At 43.4% G+C, this 25,955-nt stretch overlaps 1 protein-coding gene across 1 annotated transcript; it reads left to right on the top strand.

Annotated features, from left to right (window-relative positions):
* Positions 1-1,250: 1,250 nt before the first annotated feature.
* On the top strand, positions 1,251-25,016 carry LOC121382799 (serine/arginine repetitive matrix protein 2-like). Its single transcript, XM_041512416.1, has 11 exons — positions 1,251-1,413; positions 4,484-4,608; positions 4,915-5,147; positions 5,971-6,215; positions 8,472-9,243; positions 9,498-9,823; positions 10,675-10,831; positions 12,325-13,078; positions 14,081-14,224; positions 16,248-17,411; positions 19,812-25,016. Exons 1-11 carry the CDS (start codon positions 1,285-1,287, stop codon positions 23,473-23,475), a joined length of 7,713 nt encoding a protein of 2,570 aa, XP_041368350.1. The 5' UTR covers positions 1,251-1,284; the 3' UTR covers positions 23,476-25,016.
* Positions 25,017-25,955: the final 939 nt, after the last annotated feature.

Raw genomic sequence — 25,955 nt, 5'->3', positions numbered from 1 at the left:
AGAATTTTGAAAATAGCAATTAGTAAAAAAGTTAATAAATTAAAGAAAAAAAAGAAAAAGGTTACAAGCCAAAAATAAAAAAGAATTGACTGCTCGGCCGAATATTTATATAATTTGGAGCATTTTAGAAGGACAGTCCAAAATTAAATAAGAGAAAGAAGAGAGGATCGGACTATTTAATAATATTACAAAAAAGAAGTAATTTTGACATAAAATTTTGAACGCAGATCTAAACGTTTAAAGTCCGACCGATATGTTCACGCGAGTGGCCTCGTTAAGGCCGTTTGGGTGCACAGCTTAAAGGGACGAAATGGGTTGCATCCCGTCAAGAAAACCCCTAGATTGACAGTCGATAGACGTTGAAGGTGTAGTGCTGTGCTGAAATACAGATCTTGAGAAGCCGGATCCGTCTGAACGAGTAGAGTATCAGACTAGGGTATAGTCCAGTCGTCATGGGTTGGTATAGTGGTGCGGACGGGCCCGACTCCGGAGGATACGAGATGGTATCACTATAAAACAATGTAGTCTAGAAAAAGAGTAGTAGGGGCCGACCCCGCTTCCTATTTTTTCTTAGAGTGTGGCGGTCAATCTTCCAATGCTGCTAGGACAGGCTCGGACATGTAGAGACTAAACGCGAACAACCGTGGCGTTCTACAGAATGGCCGTCATACGAGTCACGAAAAAACAAGTCAACATAGTCAGACGGAGAAAAACGTGGAGGCGAGGAATCTCGCTGAAAAAGAATCCAACCTGGTGGTGCAGACTGTCGAAACGAGAAGCGTTCCAGCGTTCAATCAGTTCCAATGGCCGCATACATCCCAGTAGAAAACTTCATTTCGCTGACAAAAACAACGAAATGAAGGACCCCAAGTCGAGCACACGAAAGCACGTGCAGTGTGCACAAGCGAAACAAACACGTCTTACCGCGTGGAGCTCCAGACTGGGAATCTTATATTTTGAAAGGAAAACGTTGATTTTTGTTGTTTTTGTAGTTGATAGAGGGTTACGTAGATCACCAGTGGTCCTAGGTGGTGGAGTGAGAGTGACACCGATCCATATGGACTAGTACATTGTCTACTTTATCAGTGCTACAATAAATACCCACATATATACTCTGGATTAAAGTAAATACCGGGATGCGAACCCAGTACCTACTATTCCTTAACCACTACACCACTAGCAACTGCGTTTAAAACGGAAGTGTGTGCGCCGTTTTAATTCAACGGAAATCAGACACAGAAAAACAAAATGGAATACAACTTGTAACTTTTTTTGTTTGCCATCATGAATTCAGGTGGATCTGATGATGCCACAGACTCCACAGGGAGTGTCAAGGAAATTGTTAGCAAGATTAAATCGCAGGGCATATTTGACCAGTTCCGAAAAGAGTGCTTGGCCGATGTCGATACAAAGGTAGATTTAGTGAATGCCTGACGTTTTGCGCCGCAACCTGCAAACGCACAAAGCGCCGTCGATACCCCCCCCCCCGCCACACACACACACACACACACACACACACACACACACACACAGTATCGTGAAAAACCGTGAACCAACCAGGCTAGGCAAAAGTACCGTATCCCCCCCCCCCCCTATTTTAAAGAAATATTTCTTGGAATTAGTTTAAGGTTAGGGTTAGACTTAGGGTTAGCGATAGTTATATACAATATATTTTTAAACAATTTGTTCTGTAAAACCAACATGAAGTTTATATTTCGTAATCCAGTATCCCTATGTTTTGCCTTTGAAAAATTAGACATTTTGACTATTCAGTATAAAATTTCTTCCACACGGTTGCTTTTGATGGTACTTTTGGAAGAAATATAGCATAGAAGACAGAATGAGGCATCATGGGACTAAATCTTCGTTTTATTCCGTAGACGTTCGGTTCATTCCGTCAAAATACACCCTATGAGATTTATAAGTATTAAAATGCAGTTTCACTTGTTGATACACTGCATGGTCGAGTGGATACAGTGGTCGGCTACAGTCCCGATGGTCTGGAGTTCGAATCCAGGCCTAGCACTACATCGTTTGTAGTGTTTAATGCAATACCCAGTTCATATGGTTAATTCAATACCCCAATAGGGGGGAAAATACGGTACTCTTTACGATTGATTTCCTATATTTGACTCATGCTTTGCCAAAATGCCGATGAATAAAATATGTTACTGAGTTATATTCGCAGTGAAACGTAGCCACCCTGTCAAAAATTCAGAAGATACTTTGAATGTGGGAGATCTGTATCAAGTGCCAATCAAGATCCTGCTCACCTGATGAGGTGAGGAGGATGTATTACTGATACAAGATGCACCAACTTTATAAGTATCCTGGATATGGGCATGGACTGCTGGCAAGCCTTGGTATATAATTGTTGATGTAGTAGATTGTATCTTGTATACATACGCACGGTAAGAACATACCATTAGCAGGGTTAGATCTTAACAGAAGTCCGGTAGTCTGAGACTACCTGAAAATTAACAGGACTACCTGAAGCTGCAAATACATAGTCTGTTGGATCACCTGGAATTTTAAAATTTATTTAGCACAGATGTAACGTTTTGTGGATCTCCTGACCTATTTCAAACAGCAGAAACAGGCTTGTTCAGAAAACAGTTATATTGAGTATAATTTTACTGGATCCCATCATATCACATTCATGTACAGTACGCGATGAAAATTATTACCACATCCGGTCTAAAATGAACATGCGTGAGTTACACATTTTGTAGTCGATGCAGTCTTCCGCCAAAATACAATCATCTTGAATTCAGAACATAACCGCTGGATTCCTCACACATTTTCATAGAATGGTAGTTTAATTTATCAACATCACGTCAGAATGAAAGAACTATGGAATTGACCATTCTCAGCAAAACAATAATAATATATTGATTGGCAGTTGTCTCAGGTTTTCGTAAAATGGTACACGCGTCATCAGAGTTAAATTTAGACAAGGTGTGCCAATAGAAATGCCGATGTGGAATTTCCGATACAGTGCATATTAATTTCCACTGAGTTACAAAAATGCCATTCCCCTCCCCCCATCCATTTTAACGCAAAACTGCTTGCATGTTTCAATCAATTATTCATCTCAGGTTACATCATTTAATAATATTTATTATGTTGAATCTATTATCTAACATTAAACAAATGTAAGTCAGTTTATCAATAATGGATCACAATGAATAAGAGATTGTTCGAGATAAAACAAATAGTTTAGAAATATGGACCACCTGAAACTTCAAGGGACTATCTGAAATGAAAGCCAGGTAGTCTTGTGAAAAAAATTGTAAAGATCTAACCCTGATTAGTAATGTAAATGTCTTTAGAAATCCGTGTAAAATGCCTATAATTGTGACAATTGGTCCAAATTTTCCTATAACACTCCTATATTTGACCTCAAAATTCCTATAAAACTCCTATATTTTGGTATGCAAATTCCTATATTCCCTGTATTTTAATATGTACAAGTGGCTGGGAGGCCTGAAAGACCAGTAGACATTCAAAATATTTTTGTGCATAAGGAATGTATACACGACCTCCATTTTGCACAGTATGCTATATTAAATGACATGTAAACAAACCTAAATAGACAACAGTTTTACACTGCTGTCATTGTCAGTCTCGTCTGCTTCGCAGATTCATTACATAAGAGTTTTGGTGACGTCACGTGACGTGCGTCACTCTTGAAAAACAATAGCCCGGTTTACAGGAGTGTCTGAAGAATGTCAACATTAGACTATGACATGCATTTAATCTCTTCCACCACAGAAAATGGCATGGGTATTAAAATTTGTTGGTTGAGTTTGACAGTAAATTGAACAAGGTAAAACATTATTTCATCAAATCAACTACATTACAATAGGCCGGTTCACGGTTACTCAAGGATATACCCCAACACTGACACATTGACATGACAAAATGGAAGTAAAATATGGCCTGTTGTTACTTTTTTAAAGTAAAAAGAACAGGCTAAAAGAAATATATCTTTTTTTGGCTACATTGTGAACTGAATATTTTACCAATAGGGTTGGGTTTTTTGCCTGTCCTCCAGAAGGACCAGCAGTTTTTTATGTTTATATTCACACATTAGTTTGAGTCGATCAAAGTTTGGTCCAGTAGGTTTTGATTCGGGCTGACAGAATTTGTCAATTATCAGACCGAATATCAACCAATTTCGACCCCTGATGATGCTGTTCAATTTACACGTGCAGTTGAGAGTAGGAGAACAATTAACACCGCCGGAATCACTGTTTTATGGGAGCCCACACATGAAAATCCAATTTTACACACTTCAATTTATTTTACATTCGGAAATGGAAAATCATTCCCTCTAAGTTTATAGTGCACCATGTTCATAAATACTGTTCATGGTTACCTTTGTACTGCAATATACTTTCTGATAATTTTTAACTGAATGTTCATAACAGTCACATTTTTAAATGAAAATTATTTCATTTGAATTCATTTTTCATTTCAGCCAGCCTATCAGAATTTGCGACAGAGAGTAGAAAGTTACGTGGCACGCTTCCTTTCCACACAAAAATGGAGCTCCAAGTTGAACAAAAACCAGTTGAGAAACAATCTCCGCAAGCAAATCAACCAGTAAGTAGAAACGGTTATGCAGTCAGTTATAGCAGTGGTTAAACAAAAAATCAGTTGAGAAACAATCTCCACAAGCAAATCAACCAGTAAGTAGAAATGGTTATGCAGTCAGGCAGTCCCAACCAGTTTTTGCAATGAACTATGAATAGATGGCTATCTACAAGGTTTACATATATTTCTGATGGCTGTAAATGTGTTGTAACTTACTACAGGTCACCAGATGTGTGTTTTGAGGTTGTTGTTGTTTTTCTGTGGGTTACTAAATACTATACATGTGTATTTTACACTAGTGTTTTAAATTTGCAGGTCGGGCATGTTGAACCAGGGCGTGGAGCGAATCATCGACCAGGTGGTGAACCCGAAGATCTTCCAGGTGATAAAGCCGAAGATTGACGATGCTGTGTGCAGCTTCATGGGCATCGAGTTGAAGCAGTACCAGGACCAGCTGCAGCGGCGCAAGGTCCAACAGCAGAACAGACAGCAGGTCGCGCAGCAGGCTGCGCAGCAAGCACTGCAGCCACTGATGAGCATCCACACTAGTGAGGCTGGCTTCGACATAGAAACACACTTCCCTTAACAGTATAGAAACACACTTCTCTTAACAGTATAGAAACACACTTCCCTTAACAGTATAGAAACACACTTCCCTTAACAGTATAGAAACACACTTCCCTTAACAGTATAGAAACACGCTTCCCTTAACAGTATAGAAACACGCTTTTCTTAACAGTATAGAAACACGCTTCTCTTAACAGTATGGAAACACGCTTCCCGTAACAGTATGGAAACACGCTTCCCTTAACAGTATGGAAACACACTTCCCGTAACAGTATGGAAACACACTTCTCTTAACAGTATAGAAAGACACTTCTTTTAACAGTATAGAAACAAACACTCTTCTCTTAACAGTAGAGAAACAAACGCACATCTCTAAACTGTAAAAACAAACAAACACCTCTCTTAACAGTATAGAAACACACTTCTTTTAACAGTATGGAAACAAACACTCTTCTCTTAACAGTATAGAAACAAACGCACATCTCTAAACTGTAAAAACATACAAACACTTCTTTTAACAGTATAGAAACAAATGCACACTTCTCTAAACAGTGTAAAACAAAATTTCACATTTTTCTAAATGGTATAAAATCAAACGGTATGCAAATCTTAGACAGTATAAAAACAAATACACTTCTAAATTGTATAAAAACAAAGTCACACGTCTCTAAACAGTAGCGGGTTTCCTCCAAGACTATGTCACAATTACAAAATGTTTGATATCCAATAGCAGTCAATGTGCTCTGGTGGTGTCATTAATAATAAAAAAAAAATATCTTCATTCCTTTCTTTTCTGCATTTCAGGTGCTTCTCCAGAATATAACAACATGATGATGGGGGGATACGGTGCAATGTATCAAGCCGGGGGGATGTGGCCGAGCGCAGGGGCACCGTTCCTCAGCCCGCCCAATGCCAGTTACCCCATGCCACTAACAGTCCCGACATCGTTTGACATGCCACAGTTCCAGTACAACTGGACGCCGGGATACTCTGAGGCGGCCATGTTTGGTCAGAATACTTCCATGTCGGGCATGATGGGCCAGCAAGTGGTAAGGTTAAGCTAGACAGGTGTGTAGGGCTGTTCCACAAACTACTACAGAGGGCTGGGGTGGGTTACTGATATTTCAGTTAATCACATTTGCTTGAATGTTGCTCACTTGAACTATTTGGCCAATTTACTGAGTACATTGTTTTCATTTCAACTTATTTTGGTGCTTATATCCAATTAAGGTTCAAGCACACTGTTCTGGGCTCACACCTCGGCTATCTGAGCTGTCTGTCCAGGACAGTGGGTTAATTGTTAATTGTAAGTGGTTAGTGAGAGAGAAGAGGGTGTAGTGGCTTACACCTACCCATTGAGTTGTTAAAACTTGCTCTGGGTTGGAGTCGGTACTGGACTACGAACCCAGTACATACCAGCCTTATGTCCGATGGCTTAACCATGACACGACCGAGGCGGGTATCGAGTACGTTTAAAGGTAGGGTCATCTCAAACAAGAGCATTATGTGTTGAAAAGATGCATACCCGGACCACCAACACATACTGACACTTTAGCAAATGAAAAACAAGTAATTTTAGAGTTCATAAAAAAACATGATTATTCCTGCTAACTGGGGACAGCCATTTTGTTTCGTTTTTGTGACGTCCGGTGGGATAGCTTGGGGCGAAGTGACGTCAGCTCCTGTATGTACAGTGTAAACAAAAGCAGTAATTTTCGACACGGCGCTTCTCTTTGATCAACCTGACTTGTAAAACAGCATAAATGACATAATAATATAATAAACTATTTAAGTAAATATATTTCAAGTTGCATTAACGGAACAAAATGGGGTTATAGTATTTTTCTCTGTTTAATAATCCAAAGGAAAAATATACACTATTAGGCCTATTGATATGCTACGTTGGAACAAAAACGACAACCCACGATACCCAAGTGATAATTTTCTTTTCTTTGGGACTACGTAATTGGTCAGTTCTGTGGTTTTAGATGGAAAAGTCTACTTAATCAATAGTTTTACAGAACTATTTACAGCAATAGTAATATTCCACAATACCGGTATGTATTTTTGTGTCTAGACAGCGTCATTTAATTGGCTCGTCTGGTTACCAATCAAATACACACCTGCCAATCAGGAATCACAGGTAGAAGCAACTAACAGCATAGACCAATTAACTAAGAAAACACTCCATGTATCATTTCAGTACGTAGGTTAATGCATGGGCAAAACATTGTTAATTGTTTCGACTTGTTGTGTAGCCACTTTGACAATGGTATTTTATTTTGTATTGAAAAATAATAAATATAGTGCTGGATATACTTATTGCTGGCTTACTGGGATGTGTATTATTACAGAACATTGCAATGTATGACTATTTATCATCACCCAAAAACCAGGTAGATTGTGTTTCTCTAGTTCTAAGGCTTATTCCTGACGTTACGTGTCAAGTATTACGTAACCACCAGCTCGCCAGAGGGCGTACTCACTGAGATGGTACAAAATGGCTGCGCCCGTTGTATATAATAGCCGTCACATTTAACCATTTTATTAATTAACTATACGATTATACGTGTTGATATTAAGCAATAATGTGCATTATATATCGTTGAATATGCATACCAGGCCAAATGCCTTAATTGTCCTCTCCTTTAAATGTCAAGTATTGCAAGAGTTACTTCCCTTGTAGTTCCATGGTGATTGGTGAACTAATAACACACATAATACTATCCCAGAGTTTTTACCATTATTACAGTTTAGAAGGCAATTCCATCTGCTTCCTTTAGACCTTAATTTGTTGGTGTGTGTTTTTTTCACATTAAATTAAATGTGTTTATTATTATTATTCTACTTTATTATTTTTTAATTTGATTTCTTTCAATGACTTAAGTTTGAGTTAATGAAATGAAACTGATGATGCAAGAAATTATACTATTTTTGTGTCAGTAACTGTTTATTGTGCCTAATAAACAATAAAAATTCCAGTCAGAATCTGTGCAAAATACTTTATTTACATTACATCTCATGAAGTGTGCCATGTGCTTTATTTTCTTAAATAGTATGGCCAACTTGTTTTCTTTTTACCCATTGGTGTTTTCCCATCAGTGCTCCATTATGTGCTGTATGTGTGTAGAACAGTACCTATAAACGGTTCGTTTTGTTGCCTGCAGTAGAAACGTGTATTGGGTTCCCTCTGAAGACTAGGTGGTGAACGTATCAACTGGTTCATGTCTCAAAGTCGGATTCATTAATCAGTGTGCTCTAATGGTTACACAAAACTAAATCTTTTTCAGTGTTTTTATTTCCAGGTGACAGCCGTTTCAACAGTTCCCACTACCGGCTCCTCCTCCTTTTTCCCTCATCCAACCAACATCCCCCCTCCCAACCTGAGCATGCCACCCCCCACTGTTGTTGCTTCATCTGCCGGATCAGGGACTCCCCCACCTCCAGGAACTGTGGAGCTAACCCCACATCCTGGCTTTTCCACCCATGTGAAGCCCTCAACCACCCCACCACCACCCACGTACTCCCCCAGTACCGTGTCCTCCCCTGGAGCACTTTCCTTACTGGCCAATGTGAGCAGCTACGCCAGCAGCTTGGACACATCTGCTGACGGTTCGTCTGACATGGCACAACCCCCCCAGCCTCCACCACCCCCACCCCCCGAATCCTCCGAAGTGCCCACTGAGATTTCCACCGAAGACTCTGACGTTAACGACATGACTCAGTCGTTCGAGTCAAAGGCTGGTTTTGCCGACTTTACGATCCCCACGGCGTCACAGGGCGTGACGCTGGAGCTTGCGGCGGACACCGTTGTCGACGGCAGTGATGAAGGCCGGCCTCACTTCAAGTTCGCGTGGGACCGGATCGCCACCGTTCAGGAGGATGCAGTGTCAGATGTAACCATCAGCTCGGTACACACCAGCGATTTGTCGTCGTTCGAGGAGGATGAAGAGGATGAGAAGAGTGATGGGGAAGTGGACAAGGTAAAGAATGGTGGACAAGTCGACAAGGTCCATGGTGTTGAAGAAGACTCAACTAAGAAAGCAATAACTGTTGAAGAGCTGCAAGAAACTACAGGTAAAGTCTGGGGTGAAATATCACAGACTTTCTGTTTTTAAAAAACCCAGGAGTGTGAAAAATCATACTCCTCAGAATGAGTAGTTGTACCAGCAGTAATTGTATTTGAATTGAGCAACATGGTAAGACTTAGAAGTAGAAACAGTAAAGTGATTCAGTTGTCTTGAGTACGGTCAGAAAGTAGAATTATGAAAAGATATTAATGTATACAATAATTAAGTATTTAATTTTTTTTCTTTAAAACTTCTCTTCAGCTGCCGATTCAGACTCTGATTCGATTACCTCCCCTGAAGTGACCCCGATATCATCCCCGATCCGGCCAGACGAGCTGCCCGAGGTGAACTTCAGCCTGGACCGGCCGTGTGAAACATCAGACAGTCGGCCGTCCACCCCAAGGAAGGATGAGGAAGAGGAGTGTGTCGAGATCCCCCCAGCCCCAGGGCCGAGGGCGGATGAGGAGGAGGAGTGTGTGGATATGCCCCCTGTCCCGGTGCCGAGTAGGACGAAGAAGTTACTGACGTACTCATACAAGTACAGCAGTGATGAGGAGGAGTCGAGGGAGGAGAAGAAAACAAGAATTGTACGTTGCAGTGGTGAAACCCCCAGTAAAACTACTTCTACCTAATCTTACCTTTTTTATGGGATGTAGCTTAGTAGTATAGCACCTGCCTGATGTGGTCAAACTGCAGTAAAATTTTGCCTTTTTTATGGGATGGTCTTATCATCGAGAGGCAGGATCTAGCTCAGTTAGTAGAGCTCTCGCCTGAGTTTGCTTGGGTCAAAGGATCAAATCCCTTTGATGGACCCATTCTCTGATTTTGTTCTGTCTCAATCGGTTCCTCATGACTGGTATATCAAAGATGTTGTGTGTGCTGGCCTCTCTGTGGGATGCATATAAAAGATCTCTTGCTGCTAATGGAAAAATGTACTAGGTTTCCTCTTAAGTGTCAGAATTACCAAATGTTTGACATAAATAGAATTTCGATTTGTGATGGTAAATAAAATACAAGTTATAGCAATTCTCTAAATAGTTTGTAAACTGGTTTAAATCATTTCTCTATTATCCTTCATGTAAGGATATTGAAAATTAAAGGTTTTTAGAGCACAAACTATACCTGCAGTAATAAAGAGAATAATAAACTTGGTAGCCGTTGTTACACAAATATTGTCCCATGTGAAATCATTTTAATTTTCACTCACCATAGCTTGTGATGCCTGATAATTATTTCACTGTGGCTATAAATTTGATAACCAGCAACTTGTTTATTATTATCTATTTATGGGTCACAAAAAGACAAAACAAAAGTCTCGACCTCTGGCCAAGATACTCTGTATTTTGATTTTTTGGTTTATGAAAGATCATATCGGTCTCATCTCAATGCTTTAATTCTTCACTAGTTGCCAGTAATTGATAAATCTATATTATTTCAGGCAAGAGAGAAGGAAGAACGCTATCAAAAACGACTGCAAAGAAGAGCGGAGTTGGAAGCAAAGAAGAAAGAAAGGGAGGAAGAAAAGGCGAGAGTGAGAGATGAGAAAAAGAGATCTGGAAGAAAGAAACATGAATCTGAAACCACAGATGACGCTGGTAAAATAATATGTCGTGGATATTTGGTTTCTTCTTTGTTGATGTTGCTTTAATTTGTGCAGGGTACATGTAGCTCAGCAGTAGAGCCGTGGGATGTGATGGGTTGTAACATCGATCGCCCACAGTCGATGTGTAGCTCAGTGGTAGAGCCGTGGGATGTGATGGGTTGTAACATCGATCGCCCACAGTCGACGTGTAGCTCAGTGGTAGAGCCGTGGGATGTGATGGGTTGTAACATCGATCGCCCACAGTCGATGTGTAGCTCAGCGGTAAAGCCGTAGGTTGTGATGGCTTGTAACACCGATCACCCACAGTCGACGTGTAGCTCAGCGGTAGAGCCGTAGGTTGTGATGGCTTGTAACACTGATCGCCCACAGTCGACGTGTAGCTCAGCGGTAGAGCCGTAGGTTGTGATGGCTTGTAACATCGATCACCCACCGTAGGTTGTGATGGCTTGTAACACCGATCATCCACACTCGATGTGTAGCTCAACGGTAGAGCCGTAGGTTGTGATGGCTTGTAACATCGATCACCCACAGTCGACGTGTAGCTCAGTGGTAGAGCCGTAAGTTGTGATGGCTTGTAACACCGATCGCCCACAGTCGACGTGTAGCTCAGCGGTAGAGCCGTAGGTTGTGATGACTTGTAACATCGATCACCTACCGTAGGTTGTGATGGCTTGTAACACCGATCACCCACAGTCGACGTGTAGCTCAGCAGTAGAACCGTAGGTTGTGATGGCTTGTAACATCGATCACCCACCGTAGGTTGTGATAGCTTGTAACACCGATCACCTACACTCGACGTGTAGCTCAGCTGTAGAGCCGTAGGTTGTGGTGGCTTGTAACACCGATCACCCACAGTTGACGTGTAGCTCAGCGGTAGAGCTGTAGGTTGTGATGGCTTGTAACATTGATCACCCTTGGTGGACGTGGCTTGTTTCCTTCATACCCACAATTCACGGCTGGAAATAGGAAATAAATATGACCTGCTGTTATTATTTCTTTAAATAGCAGGCCAAAACAATCCATGTGTCCTGCTAATAAAAAATATTGCCTGCTTGAAATAAGACAGCATGGGTGAGTTGAGTGTTTGGGATAATGTGTGGAAAAGATGTATTTTAGACTATTAAAATATAACACAATTATGGGCGAAATATCTCTGTGTCTTGAAAAATTTACTGCTTTTCTCTTTTTGAGCCCTCAAAGGCCATGGTTGGTATGATCCTGTCTATGAAAAACTGAATATAAAAGATCCCTTACAAGATTTTAGTTTAAAATGTGTTGAGGTGTTGTCCTCTTCTTTCACATTTTTGGTTTGAACAGTTAATCATGAAAATATTTTCACATCAATAGTAAAAGTCATACCAGAAATATATCTGATTTTTTAAAATTTTGTTTGGCCGACTTTGAAAAGGAAGAAGTTAATTCAGCCAAAACCAACATATTAATTTATTCAGGCCATAATATTTATGATATTTGATATTTTGGTAGCCGACTCCAAGAAGGAAGAACTGAATTCGTCCGTTGTTTCACAGACATCGGTCACCTCCCAAGATGAGTCAGAGGGGACTCGTCTGAAACGCAGGAAGCGGAAGACGAAGGAAGAGATGAAGGAGCAGCTGAAGCAGCAGAAGGTGATGGAGCGGCGGTTGTGTCGTCAGCGCACCCGCAACCGGCGGTACACGTCGGGTGAGTTTGAGTCGGTGTTCACAGAGAAGAAGCAGCCGTTCAGCAGTCAGAGCTACGTGGCGGCCGACCACGTGATCGAGGAGAGCGTTGAGGTGGAGGAGACCGTCGTGTACACCTACGTGGAGGCCCTCGACACGCTGTCTCCGCCCACACCCACGCTCGACGAGAACCCCGGCACGCCCACACAGGACGAACGGGCATCCACGCCCACCCTCGACGAGAAACAGCCACCCACGCCCACCATGGACGAAGAGCCATACATGGTGGAGCTGAGCGAGATCCCGCTTCCTGAACAACCCATTCCCATTGTTAAAGTGGCCGGGACAGTACCCGTGGAGCCTTTCGTACACAATACACGGTCCCGGGCGAAAATACCCTGTGATGAATCAACAAGCTCTAGTCAGGTGGTTTCCCCCTCCAGTGATAAGAGTGACGGGAGGAAGACACGGAAACATTCGGGAAATAGTCCTGCAGAACACGATGCAGTGCGAAGGTCGCCACGAGTTGTCAGTCCCACAGGACAGGTTGCAACACGCAGCAAGAAGGACATAACCAGGTTGGTGTTGTCTTATTAATGTGTTTTATTATTCTATTGTTTGGTACAATTTTAGTGTTGTTAAAACTGTTTAAATAACTACTGTTTGCAGCAGGGCTTGAAATTAAGAATTTTTCTCACACAACAATTTGTTTTTTAATTTGCAATTTTGAGTCTGCCTATGGCAATGTTTTACAAAGTTACTTTTACAGTGAATAAACATGACTGAAAGGTTATTTTGCTATATGTAGACATATTTCAAATGTACAAATGTTAAATTTTGGCATATAATATATACCAGGTGTATACATTTTGCCAATTATGCTCCCAATCTATGGCTATTTATTGATGGCCATTGCCATTGGTGCTGTCGTTTGAGCCCTGTATCAGGAAACTGTTTGTAATTGAAAGTAGAGCAGAGTAGCTGCACAACGTTTTTAGGGAGGGCACAGCACTAACATGCATTACGGAGATGATTTTCATACTGCTTCAACTTAGGGGAAGGTGCACATCCCAGCACTGTCTTTCTTAATCCACTCCTGAAATGTTTGTGTATGTTTCTTCATTTAAATCAATTCTGCCAGTTCAGTTTGATAAGACCTTACAGTGTTTAGAACACTAAAAAAAATCAGTCCAGATTAGTGAGATGAATAGTCCTGTAAACTGTAGTCCTTTCCAGCTTCCATGAACATTGGTTCTTGTAAATAATTTCAATTTCATTTGGTGTAAGAAAGCTACCCCCCACACTATTTTTGTGTGCAGTTTAGAAAACAATAAGCTTGGGAAATGAATAACTTGTAGTAAATACGACAGTAAGAGAAGGACATTCCCTGATGGGCAGGACAACAGATTGCTCGTCTTACACAAAGGCAAAATTAAATACTTGACAAAGTCTGTCATGGGGTGTGGGGAGGTATCATTTGGCCCCTTCTAAATCTGTGCCTGCTAGCAACACTGTGATATCATGTTAAATACCTGTACTGGTTAGTGACAATCAAGTGAAGGTGTTCTTTGTTGTTTCAGCACAAAATCACCTGAACAGGCTGAATGTAAGACGAAGACCAGCAAGCGATACAGCGCAGAGGATCTGTACAAACCTAGAATCAGTCACAGGTCACCGCCTGTCGCCAGAGACCCGCACACACCTTCCACCGGGCTAAGGAGTGGGTAAGTCCTTTTGTTAAACCAGAACAAACCCTTCCCTATATACACCTTCCACCGGACTGAGGACTGGGTAAGTCCCTTTGTTAAACCAGGACAAACTCTCCCCTGCCCTATATACACCTTCCACCGGGCTGAGGAGTGGGTAAGTCCCTTTGTTAAACCAGGACAACCTCTCCCCTGCCCTATATACACCTTCCACCGGTCTGAGGAGTGGGTAAGTCTCTTTGTTAAACCAGGACAAACCCTCCCCTATATACACCTTCCACTGGGCTGAGGAGTGGGTAAGTCCCTTTGTTAAACCAGGACAAACCCTGCCCTGCCCTATATACACCTTCCACCGGACTGAGGAGTGGGTAAGTCCCTTTGTTAAACCAGGACAAACCCTCCCCTATATACACCTTCCACCGGGCTGAGGAGTGGGTAAGTCCCTTTGTTAAACCAGGACAAACCCTGCCCTGCCCTATATACACCTTCCACCGGGCTGAGGAGTGGGTAAGTCCCTTTGTTAAACCAGGACAAACCCTGCCCTGCCCTATATACACCTTCCACCAGATTGAGGAGTGGATAAGTCCCTTTGTTAAACCAGGACAAACCCTCCCTATATACACCTTCCACCGGGCTGAGGAGTGGGTAAGTCCCTTTGTTAAACCAGGACAAACCCTGCCCTGCCCTATATACACCTTCCACCGGGCTGAGGAGTGGGTAAGTCCCTTTGTTAAACCAGGACAAACACTCCCCTGCCCTATATACACCTTCCACCGGGCTGAGGAGTGGGTAAGTCCCTTTGTTAAACCAGGACAAACCCTGCCCTACCCTATATATACCTTCCACCGGGCTGAGGAGTGGGTAAGTCCCTTTGTTAAACCAGGACAAACCCTCCCCTATATACACCTTCCACCGGGCTGAGGAGTGGGTAAGTCCCTTTGTTAAACCAGGACAAACCCTGCCCTGCCCTATATACACCTTCCACCGGGCTGAGGAGTGGGTAAGTCCCTTTGTTAAACCAGGACAAACCCTGCCCTCCCCTATATACACCTTCCACCGAGCTGAGGAGTGGGTAAGTCCCTTTGTTAAACCAGGACAAACCCTGCCCTATATACACCTTCCACCGGGCTGAGGAGTCGGTAAGTCCCTTTGTTAAACCAGGACAAACCCTCCCCTATATACACCTTCCACCGGACTGAGGAGTGGGTAAGTCCCCTATATACACCTTCCACCGGACTGAGGAGTGGGTAAGTCCCTTTGTTAAACCAGGACAAACCCTCCCCTATATACACCTTCCACCGGGCTGAGGAGTGGGTAAGTCCCTTTGTTAAACCAGGACAAACCCTCCCCTATATACACCTTCCACCGGGCTGAGGAGTGGGTAAGTCCCTTTGTTAAACCAGGACAAACCCTCCCCTATATACACCTTCCACCGGACTGAGGAGTGGGTAAGTCCCTTTGTTAAACCAGGACAAACCCTCCCCTATATACACCTTCCACCGGACTGAGGAGTGGGTAAGTCCCTTTGTTAAACCAGGACAAACCCTCCCCTATATACACCTTCCACCGGGCTGAGGAGTGGGTAAGTCCCTTTATTAGTCCCCATCCAGGGTGGACGACAGCGGGTTTTCTCTAAAAAAACAGTGTCAGAATAACCATATGTTTGACGTCCAATAGCCGAAGATAAGATAAAATATCAATGTGCTCTAGTGGCATCGTTAAATAAAACAAACTTTTTTTCTTTTCTTTTTTCACAATGCCTCAATATATGGAGCTGAAATTTTGTGTATAGCTTAATCATGTAGTGTTAAAAATCAAGTTTGACTTTCATTTCAATTTAGAAACTTAGGAGATACAAAACAATGTTGGGCCCGGTAGGGGACATAATACTCAGTGACACACACATCCCTAGGTTCAGCACTTGAAATGGTGTCGGCTTACATAAGATTTCTTTCCTAATGAACACCTAGTTTAAGTCTGTAGTAACAAATATCCATGTCCTTGGCTTATGTCGGATTTTTTACATTTTGTCATTTTTCAGGAAACAGCTTTCCTCTCCATTCACAAGTTCTGATGACGTCTCGACAGCAGTGAAAGAAGAGTGCGATTATTCGAGCTCAGTGTCGGGAAGAAACCAACAGACCGTTGATGTGAAAGAAGAGGTGAAGCAGGAAGCACCTGACACGTGTGGGTCATCGGGCAGATCGGACCTGGCAGGCCTGCGCGAGGTCCCGGGGACAGTGGGTGTGGGCGTGAAGGAGGAGAAGATCATTGTGGAGGTGGTCGTGTCTGACACTGAGAGCTCATCGTCCAGGAGGAGGTCCCTGTCACAGTCTCGCAGCTACAGGTCCGAGTCATCCGGCAGTGTCAGGCGCTACCACACGAGGTCACGGCACAGGTCACGGTCGCATTCGTCAAGACACAGGTCGCGGTCTAGATCACATTCACTGAGACACAGGTCAAGGTCACGGTCGCACTCGAGAAAGAGAAGATGTTCGGTGTCGAGTTCTGACAACAGTGCGCGGCGGAGCAGAAAACGGAGCAAATCGAGACGGTCACATCGGCACCACCGATCAGACAGTCGGTCTCGGTCGTCCAGTGGGTCTCACTCCAGGGGCAGGAAGTTCCACTCACGGAATAGAAAAGTGTCGACCAGCTCCTCGGAGAGCCTTGACGAGTTTGGACGAGTGAAGCCCAAAGACCGACCTTCGTCTCTGACGTGGGCGGAGTCTGTGAGCAGCTCTGTGGACAGTGTGGACGAACACAGTTACCGGAATCCATCACGGCATCATCGGCGTCACACCACCGACAGCTCCCCGGAGAGCGCCGACACCTACAGACACTCGGCACGGAGCCGGCCCCGCACTCAGAGCATCTCATCCACCGACTCCCTCAACATCAAGAAGGGAAGCATCGCCATGGAGCCCATCAGCTCCGACTCGGAGCTGTATTCCGACTTCGAGGATCACAAGCCTGCTGAGGGCTACCTGCAGTGTTTCCCTGATGAGGCGGGACACGACTACCAGGCCTTGAGGGACGCGCGGGACAAGACGCCCATTGATCAGGTCTCGTTCGGGGAGGCCGAGAAGCGATTCAAGAGGGCCATTGACAGAGTCGATTTCGGTCTGGCAGAGCGGCACTCTCGTCAGATATCCGTGTATGAGAAGACGAGACAGCAGACTTTCCAGCATAGACGCGGACAGATGTAAGTAAAGATTGTAGTCATGTACTTTGTACATGAGAAATTACATATGAATTATTTCTTGCTGATATTCAGTAGGAGGAGCCTAGGTGGGGACTTTGCCAAGTGTCACATCATCATGTTGGACACTAAATGGCTGTAGTTTTAAATGGAAATGTGCCGATGTATCGTTATTAAAATATTTCTTTCTTTTTGCTACTACATAATGGCAATGGATACTCACATTTGCTATTGTTTTTTTACACACACTCAGCTGGTAATTGTTGTAGGTTAGAGGATCGTCTAGTTATTGTCAAATTAAGACCAGTAGTGTCACTTTGTGGAAGACAGTTTCTACTGAATTCATTTCCCTTTCATCTTCTATCCAGACCCATGAGGAAAGAAATAATTTTATTCAGTTGCTTGTGGAAAATAACGATCATATTCACTAAAATATTTCTGGTCAAAATGCAAGTTTATATACATGAAAAGATATTTCTTTCAACTATTTATATTTCACATTACATTTCTATATATACTCTTCAAAAGAAGAAACGCAAAATCACATTGTCGTAACATTTGGAGAATTGATTTAATTATTGAATGGTGAGTCCGATAATTACCAAATGTTGCAGGATTGTTCACAATTCACTCTAGTCCATTGTGAGTAAGTGATAGGACACACCACCAAGGTCAAGGTCATCTGGAGTCAATACCGGGTGTGGCCTCCGCGTGTGTTGACAACTGCCTGGCACCGCCTGCCCATTGAAGCAACCAGAGAACGGATGACGTCCCGGGGGATGGTGGCCCACTCGGCCTGCAAGGCTGCTGCCAGCTCGGGCAGGGTCTGGGGCTGTGGTTGTCGCTGTCGGAGGCGTCGGTCCAACTCGTCCCATAGATGCTCAATTGGGTTCAAATCCGGTGATATCGATGGCCAAGGAAGGACATTAATGTTGTTGTTCTGTAGGAAAGCCGTTGTGAGACGTGCTGTGTGAGGCCTGGCGTTGTCATGTTGGAACACTGCGTTGGCGTTGGCCATAACTGGAACGATGTGTGGCCGGAGGATCTGGTCAATGTAGCCCTGTGCATTCAGGTTGCCCTGCACGTGGACCAGGTCAGTTCTGCCAGTGTGTGAGATGGCTGCCCACACCATGACACTACCCCCGCCGAATCTGTCCACTTCCTGCACGCAGTTTGCCGCATAACGTTCACCACGACGCCTATACACGCGACATCTTCCATCATGACGTCGGAGCAGAAATCGGGACTCGTCACTGAACCACACCTGTCTCCATCGCAGTTGAGGCCATTGTCGATGAATCTGGCACCACTGCAGTCGGAGTCGACGGTGTTGTGGTTTTAAGATGACACGTAGGCGGTTCCGTACGGTCTGGTCGGATATCCTGCGCAAACCTGGTATTGCTGCGGCTGTGGAGGTGGCAGTAGTCAATCGTTCCCGAAGGTGGCGTACCCGGATGTAGCGGTCCTGACAGGATCCATGTTGCTGGTAACGGTCCCACAGTCTGGAGATGGTGCTTGGGGACACATGGAATGCCCTGGCAACGGCCGTTCTGGATTCGCCTGCGTCTAGTCGGCCGATGGCATTGTTTCTCTGCGGTTCACTGAGACGTGGCATGTCCTGGATTGTCAACTGTCGGCCAGATACAGAGGCCAGGCAAGCGAACACCCTGCACTTTTATACTGTCGGTGTTCATGTTGCACGTGCAGACAACGCACGTGCAGTGGTGACATGGTTTGCACGTGGCTGCGTTTTTACGAATATTCACATTTTGGAACTTTATTGTACAGTAGCTGCGTTTTATCGAATGTAACCGTGGGAATGTGTTTGGGACATGCAATGACCTTATATTCACAAAGCATGAACCGGTAGGAAACATAAAATCGGAGTTATAACCCATTTGTACCCTTTTGCGTTTCTTTTTTTGAAGAGTATATATACTGTTTGAAGTTCAACTGTAAATAGTCAAAGTTCTTTGAGTTAAATATTGTTTAAGTTCAGTATTAATATTTCTAGATAAATAGTTAGTTTTTGTGACAGTGATTAAATGTAGTTATTCAATCCTATAGGTAAAGCAGGGCTCAAACTTAATGATGGCGATTACCGTAGCTGCCATTTGAATTAATGTAGGTCAGGGACTTCACCAATGGCAGGATTTTTTGCTGCAGAATGGGATCATTTTTGTTTTTTTAAGTTATGTTTATTTTTTGCAAAAGTTACTGGTTTAAAATTGATGTAGTGCATCTCAAAATTGTCACAGGTGAGTAGTTTGTTGACAGCAAAGACATGTAAAAATGGCCTTAGATAATAAATTCTTACGTTCGAGCCCTGTAATAAAACCTTATATTTGTTACTCTCCTTGTGTGTACACTGAATTAAACCTGTGTATTTAACTCTGATTCCAGGGGCCAGAACTACTACCCCATGCCACCAAGTGTTCCCTTTCAGTCGGCCCCTGTTCCGTTTCAGTCGCCCAGTCACTTCAAGAGGACCCCAACATCCGACTGGCAGGCTACCTGGACTGGCAAGCCGAGTACATACACTGGGGTTACAGAAGAATGGGGGTCCAGTAGCACGGTGACGCGGTCGGCCCCTGGGGTTGTGCGCGATGACATCCGGTGGTCACTCTCCGGCCGAGAGAGCTCTGAGTCGCCCATGAAGCGGATTCCATCACCTGAAGGTGGATTTCGCAGAACTCCGATAAAAAGACATCACTCGTCCGACGGCAGTCATTCACCATCGCCTGACAAATCAAGACACAGCCAGACGTCTGTTGGATCGAGAGGCATCTCCCCTCTGTCGTCAGTCTCCAGACAGAGAGCTTCCCCTCCTCAGGGTAAGAAGACTGCTGCTGCTGCTGCTGCTTCTACAGTTCCAGAACGAAGGGGATCAAAGGACAGCAAAGGTTCGTTGTCCTCGGGGGAAATCGTCGACAATTCGTCAGATGAACAGGATGAAAGACCTCTGCCCCTGCCACTGTCATCTCTTGAGTTGGAGCCCGTTAGTCCTGACACACCACCGGAACTGAGACGAAGTCGATCACCAACACCTCTGTCAGTTCACTCTCCACCCGCACCAAGTCGAAAACTTTCCACTTCTTCGGTATCAGAGAGTGGTTCACTCTCGTCATCCCCTCGTTCAAGAAAATACTCTACATCTTCTCCAACTCGCAAGTCTAGACGGCTGTCTCCCAGCACACGCTCTTATTCCTTGTCACGAAGACGATCGCGTTCTCCGGCTTCTAGTGAGGAATCTCCCAGTCGAAAACATTCTCATTCCACTCACTTACGAAAACAGTACTCTTCATATTCATCCTCATCAAGAAAGTCACCTCTTCCAAGAGGCAGGTCATCTTCTGTATCACCTCAACGGTCATCTGTTTCATATTCACAGAGATATTCTACATCACAAGATTTGTCTTCATCATCTGTGCTGAAAAAGTCATCTCCATCACCACACCGAGATAGAGAGTCAGCACCGGAAGTGGTGTTTGACAGCAGTCTTTATTCTCCTATACACGACACAGACTCATTACCCGGTTCACCTCCACCTCCTTTGTCTTCTGCCCAGGACTTGGAAGAGGTATCTGACACGGAATCATTGTCACTTGAAACTGAAACTGAAATGTTAACAAAAACTGAGAATTCTCAGCCTGTTCCAGATGAAGAGGTAGTAGTAGAAATGCATGTCTGTCCTACATCCCCCTCCACAAAACCATCTTATGATCCAGAGGATACAGAAATATTAGTATCAAATTCTACACATTCTTCTGCGCAACCAGCTTTAGAATCTTCTTCGGGTGAAACATCTACGGAACATTCACAAGGAGCTGACAGAGAGGCATGTTCAACACCAGATCAAGAGGCAATGGAAGTGTCTGATCAGGTACTGACACCAGAGAATGGAGAATCAAATGAACTTTCTCATCCAGACACAGAATCTGAATCTGCTGTCAAACTAGAGGAAGCTGTGAAAGACTCAAAACCATTACCTTCTGATGAAGCACCACAAGAAAAACTTTCTGATAAAACAGCTGAAGAGGTGCATTCAGAATCTACAACTGAAGAGGTGCATCCAGAATCTACAGCTGAAGAGGTGCATTCAGAATCTACAGCTGAAGAGGTGCATCCAGAATCTACAGCTGAAGAGGTGCATCCAGAATCTACAGCTGAAGAGGTGCATTCAGAATCTACAGCTGAAGAGGTGCATCCAGAATCTACAGCTGAAGAGGTGCATTCAGAATCTACAGCTGAAGAGCACAGATCAGCTGGTCTAGATGAACTGTCTTATTCCAATTCTTATGAAAAAATTGAAGAATCGTCTTTGAATTTAGGGAACAATTCTCAAGAATCATCTGTTGTTACCTTACCAGAAGAAACAAAACAGTCACCACTATTAAATTTAGTGACATCATCCAAAAATATATCTTCATGTGATGAATCTGAGACTGTTGAAAAATTAAATGCTCAGACACCAAGTCATTCCAGGGAAACGTCAAAGAAATTGTCTTTGTTGTCTGCAGAGGAAATATCCGAGTCATCCTCTCAGCTTCCTACAGAAGTATTAGAACAATCTGAGCATCAGGTAGGAAAAACAGCTGAAGAACATTCGGCCTCACCAACACATGCAGATCAAACATCTATAGCACATCATTCTCCTGCAGGGAAAGAGAACAAAGAGCTGCCTCTTGCAGAAAAAATACCAGCTTGTTGCCCATTAGACAAAGAGCATAAGACATCACTCCATGCAGACAAAACATCTAAAGAAGAAAGTAAGTCCCCTGTGTTGGAAGAGAATAGAAAATCACCCTGTGTTAATGAAACATCTGAAGATAAATCTCGTGCCTCTTGTGCTGATACGAGTGAAAAGTCACCCTTTGCCAGTGAAACATCCAAACAAATGTCTAGTATTCTTTCTGTTGAAGAGAATGAACTATCAATTTCTGAGGAAAAACCAAATGCTCCTCTTTTTGAAGAGGGTGAAAAATCACCCCTTGCCAGTAAAACATCAAAAGAGATATCTGGTGCTTCAGTTGAAGGAAGTGAAACTACTGCAGCTGAACCATATGGAGGAGAGTCTGTGTCTAATGAACAAGAGAAACCAATTTGTGAGTCGGAATCCAAATCTCCTCCTAGTTTAGCTGCTTCTGAAGAACAGGTTCATCCACTTTCTACAAATCAGTCATGTCCTTCAGAAACATTGTGTACAGATGTGAAAGAGAAAAACCCTGAAGATTCACTGCCCAAAGATTCCCTTGAAGAAAAGAATCCCCAACCCTTAGCTGATGAATGTTCTGAAGTATTGACCACTCTCCCATCCTCGTCGCCACCAGCCTTGTCACAGGAGAAATCTTCCGATTTGAGTCCTCCAGATATTTTACCACACGGCCACTCTCCAGTGCCATCATTATTTTCTTGTCAGCCTGAAACACCTTCGCCTCCCCATCTGAGGAGACAGGATCTGACAGACCGCAACCTGGGCCGAGTCCATCACAAGCTGCACCAGTCTCCTGAACGGTCGTCCCTGGAAAGCAGCAGCGATCAAAGTCCTCCCTCACTGTCTCCAGCCTCCACGGGGCGATGGCGCCGGGCTAGTGGTCCAGCCGTCCAGAGGGAAGTGACCACGGAGGAAGACACGGACGCCAGTAGTCGGGTATCCAATTCCCCGTCTCTTGACACACGACGAGGATCGGTGGCTCGGAGTAGTCGGAGCAGTCGCAGGAGTTCGACAAGTGATATTGATGCTGTTAGTACACGGTCATCAGCTGCAGAGACATCGGGTGGAGATACCCCTCGCTCCAGCCGAGATCTGGGACGCGGAAAACGTCACAGGAAGTCGCCCGACCGCCTCTCTCCATCCCGTCAGAAGACGTCACCTCAGTTGGTGAAGGAGCGTAAAGGTTCGACAGCATCTGCAGGGCGTGAGACTAGAAAACAGAAGCAGGTGGCACAACGTCCTGCCTCACCGCGGGAGACCAGGGCCACCAGGTCTACAACTGCTCCTGCTCCTGCCAGAGAAATGAGAAGCAGACGCGAAAAAAGTCCTCCTGCCAAGAGAATAAAGAGGTGAAATTAAGATGTAAAGTAGTGCAAATAGTACTGTATGTTCAGATTTACAAATTATCTCCTACTGAACACATAACTGGGATCAGTGAACAAAGTGCTAAAAAGCAAATTCATTTGTGCTGCCCTGTGTGTTAATAAGTTGAATTAAGATAAAAATCATGTTTATTAGGGGTCATAAAACTGATACAGTGTTCAAAGAAAGTCAGATTTACAGAGCAGTTTTGCTCTTACCTGAAGAAATATGTGTTTGTCAGTTGAACCAAAGGTTGTGGATTGGATGTTTTAGACAGAAAGTATTGGATCCATACTCTGATGAAATTGCTTGTTCCACAGAATGTGATGTGAGTGATTTGGACATCCAGCAATAAGAAACGGTGATTTGCTTGTGAGACATTTTCTATTTTCACTTTCTCATTGTTGCTGCATGTGTTTGTTGTTGTTTCTTAATGACATGTATCACCAGATGCAGAATGTGTAGATGTTAGTTATTCCATCAAACCAGTCGGTTAATCAAATGGCCAAATGATGGGGTCAATCGAGCTACATTGTAGGTGTGTTTTAAGGCAGAAGTAATTTTATTCTTTATATATACCTATCAAGTTATGATTTTGTTTTTAGAGTCACAGTAATTATAAATACAGAATGAAATTTTCATCATTACAGCATTCATTCCAGTTATGGGGTGGAAACTAGATCAGTTATTAAAGTACTTGCATGAGGTGCTGGCTTCAAACAGTGGAACTATTCTCCAATTGAGTTTTATCCTATCCCAACTGATTTTGTTTCATTTTATCACAGCCATTGTTCCATGACTTTATCAATGGCTGCGGTATATTTTGTCCTTCCTGCAGGAAAGTACGTACAAAAGAACCCTTGCTGCGAATGGAAAACTGTAGCGGGTTTCCTCGAAACAAAATTATAAACTGTTTGACATCCAGTAGCCAATGATTAATTATTCATTCTTCTCATGGGTCATAGGATCGATCCTCGTTTGTGGACTCGTTAGATTTCTTCCCCCTCGCTCCATGGCAAAGGTGGTGGCAGGCCCATAGAAACGGTATATGAAGTGGGGCACAAGCTCATGTTCAGGGATTTATATAATATATATTTTTCAGCTGAGGACATGCACCTTTATTTTATTTATTTATTTATGGGGGGGGGGGTGGGGGGAGGCACCAAAAATGCGGAATTCTGTCAAAAGGTGGCCAACTTTCATCCCTGAACTTAGGACAAAAAATGGTTTATTTTGGGCCTCAAGTGGGTGGCAAATGTTCCCCTCCCTGGTTCCTTTGAACCTGGGCCCATATTTTCAAAATTATCTTAACGCTACGATATCATAAAACTGTTGTATACCATGATGTCACTACAACCCATACCATAGTGACCTATTATTATGGTTTTGTGATACGTAGCACTAAGGTAGCTTTGAAAATCTTTTGACTTAATGACTGATTTGATGGATCAACTTCAACATGCATGAAGTACTCAATGAAATTATGTACATGCTGTTAACAGTTATGGTGGCAAATAAAATGTCACACATTATTTTGCATGAATTTGTTGTTGATGTGCAGTGACATCGGATACTTTTCTTTTAAATACATGGATACAAAACTGATAAGACTTTTTTTAGCATGGCATTAACGGGCCGTATACAAAGCGTGTATTCACGGAACAGGGAAGAAGAGTCCAAAGAATTTGCTGACAGTCCCTGTATGTACACAAGTGGAGGGTGGAGGGACTTAATTCAGTCAGTAAAGAACTTGCCAGATCCCCATCCCAGCCAGTATCCCATGACTATCAAAGGTTTCGGTATGTACTGTCCTGTCTGAGAAGTGCATATAAAAGATTCCTTGCTGCTTTATTGGTAGGATCAGACTGTGATGGCAGCAGGTTTCTTCTCCCTTTCTCACAGGGGTGGGACTTAGCCCAGTGGTAAAGCGTTCAGTTGATGCAGTCGGTCTAGGATCGATCCCCATTGGTGGACCCACTGGGCTATTTCTCGTTTCAGCCAGTGCTCCACAACTGGTGTAACAAAGGTATGTACTATCCTGTCTGTCAGATAGTGCATATAAAAGATCCCTTGCTGTTAATCGAAAAAGAGTAGCCCATGAAGTGGCGACAGCGGGTTTCCTCTCCTGTGTGTGGTCCTTAACCATGTCTGACGCCATATTACCGTAAATAAAATGTGTTGAGTGCGTTGTCAAATAAAACAGTTCCTTACTTCCCTTTCTCACAAGGTGTTGAAATAACCAGTTAACCAATTTTGTTAGATAACAAATAACTAGTTTCAAATATGCTGTGCCATTGTTATACCAATATTGCTTTACTGTACAAGGTGGGGGGAGGGGTGTGTGTACCATATGCATGTGTGGGTCAAACTCCTAAAAAGATGTTGAGGCCAGTGTACCTCTGGGGGATATCACAAAATCACATGACATTCACCAATATAGATCAACTTTTTTATACCAAGGATTCATGAGT

The sequence above is a fragment of the Gigantopelta aegis genome, chromosome 10, assembly GCF_016097555.1.
Source record: "Gigantopelta aegis isolate Gae_Host chromosome 10, Gae_host_genome, whole genome shotgun sequence".
Classification (NCBI taxonomy): Eukaryota; Metazoa; Mollusca; class Gastropoda; order Neomphalida; family Peltospiridae; genus Gigantopelta; species Gigantopelta aegis.
The sequence above is the reverse complement of the archived record's forward strand: the minus strand, read 5'-3'. Positions and strand labels throughout refer to the sequence as shown.

Bases quoted from the DNA above. Each gene is read 5' to 3' on its own strand.
- LOC121382799 (XM_041512416.1), top strand. From the start codon at position 1,285: ATGAATTCAGGTGGATCTGATGATGCCACAGACTCCACAGGGAGTGTC. The intron at 5,148-5,970 runs GTGAGGCTGGCT...TCTGCATTTCAG, and splicing joins ACTGATGAGCATCCACACTA to GTGCTTCTCCAGAATATAAC. The intron at 17,412-19,811 runs GTAAGTAAAGAT...CTCTGATTCCAG, and splicing joins CAGCATAGACGCGGACAGAT to GGGCCAGAACTACTACCCCA.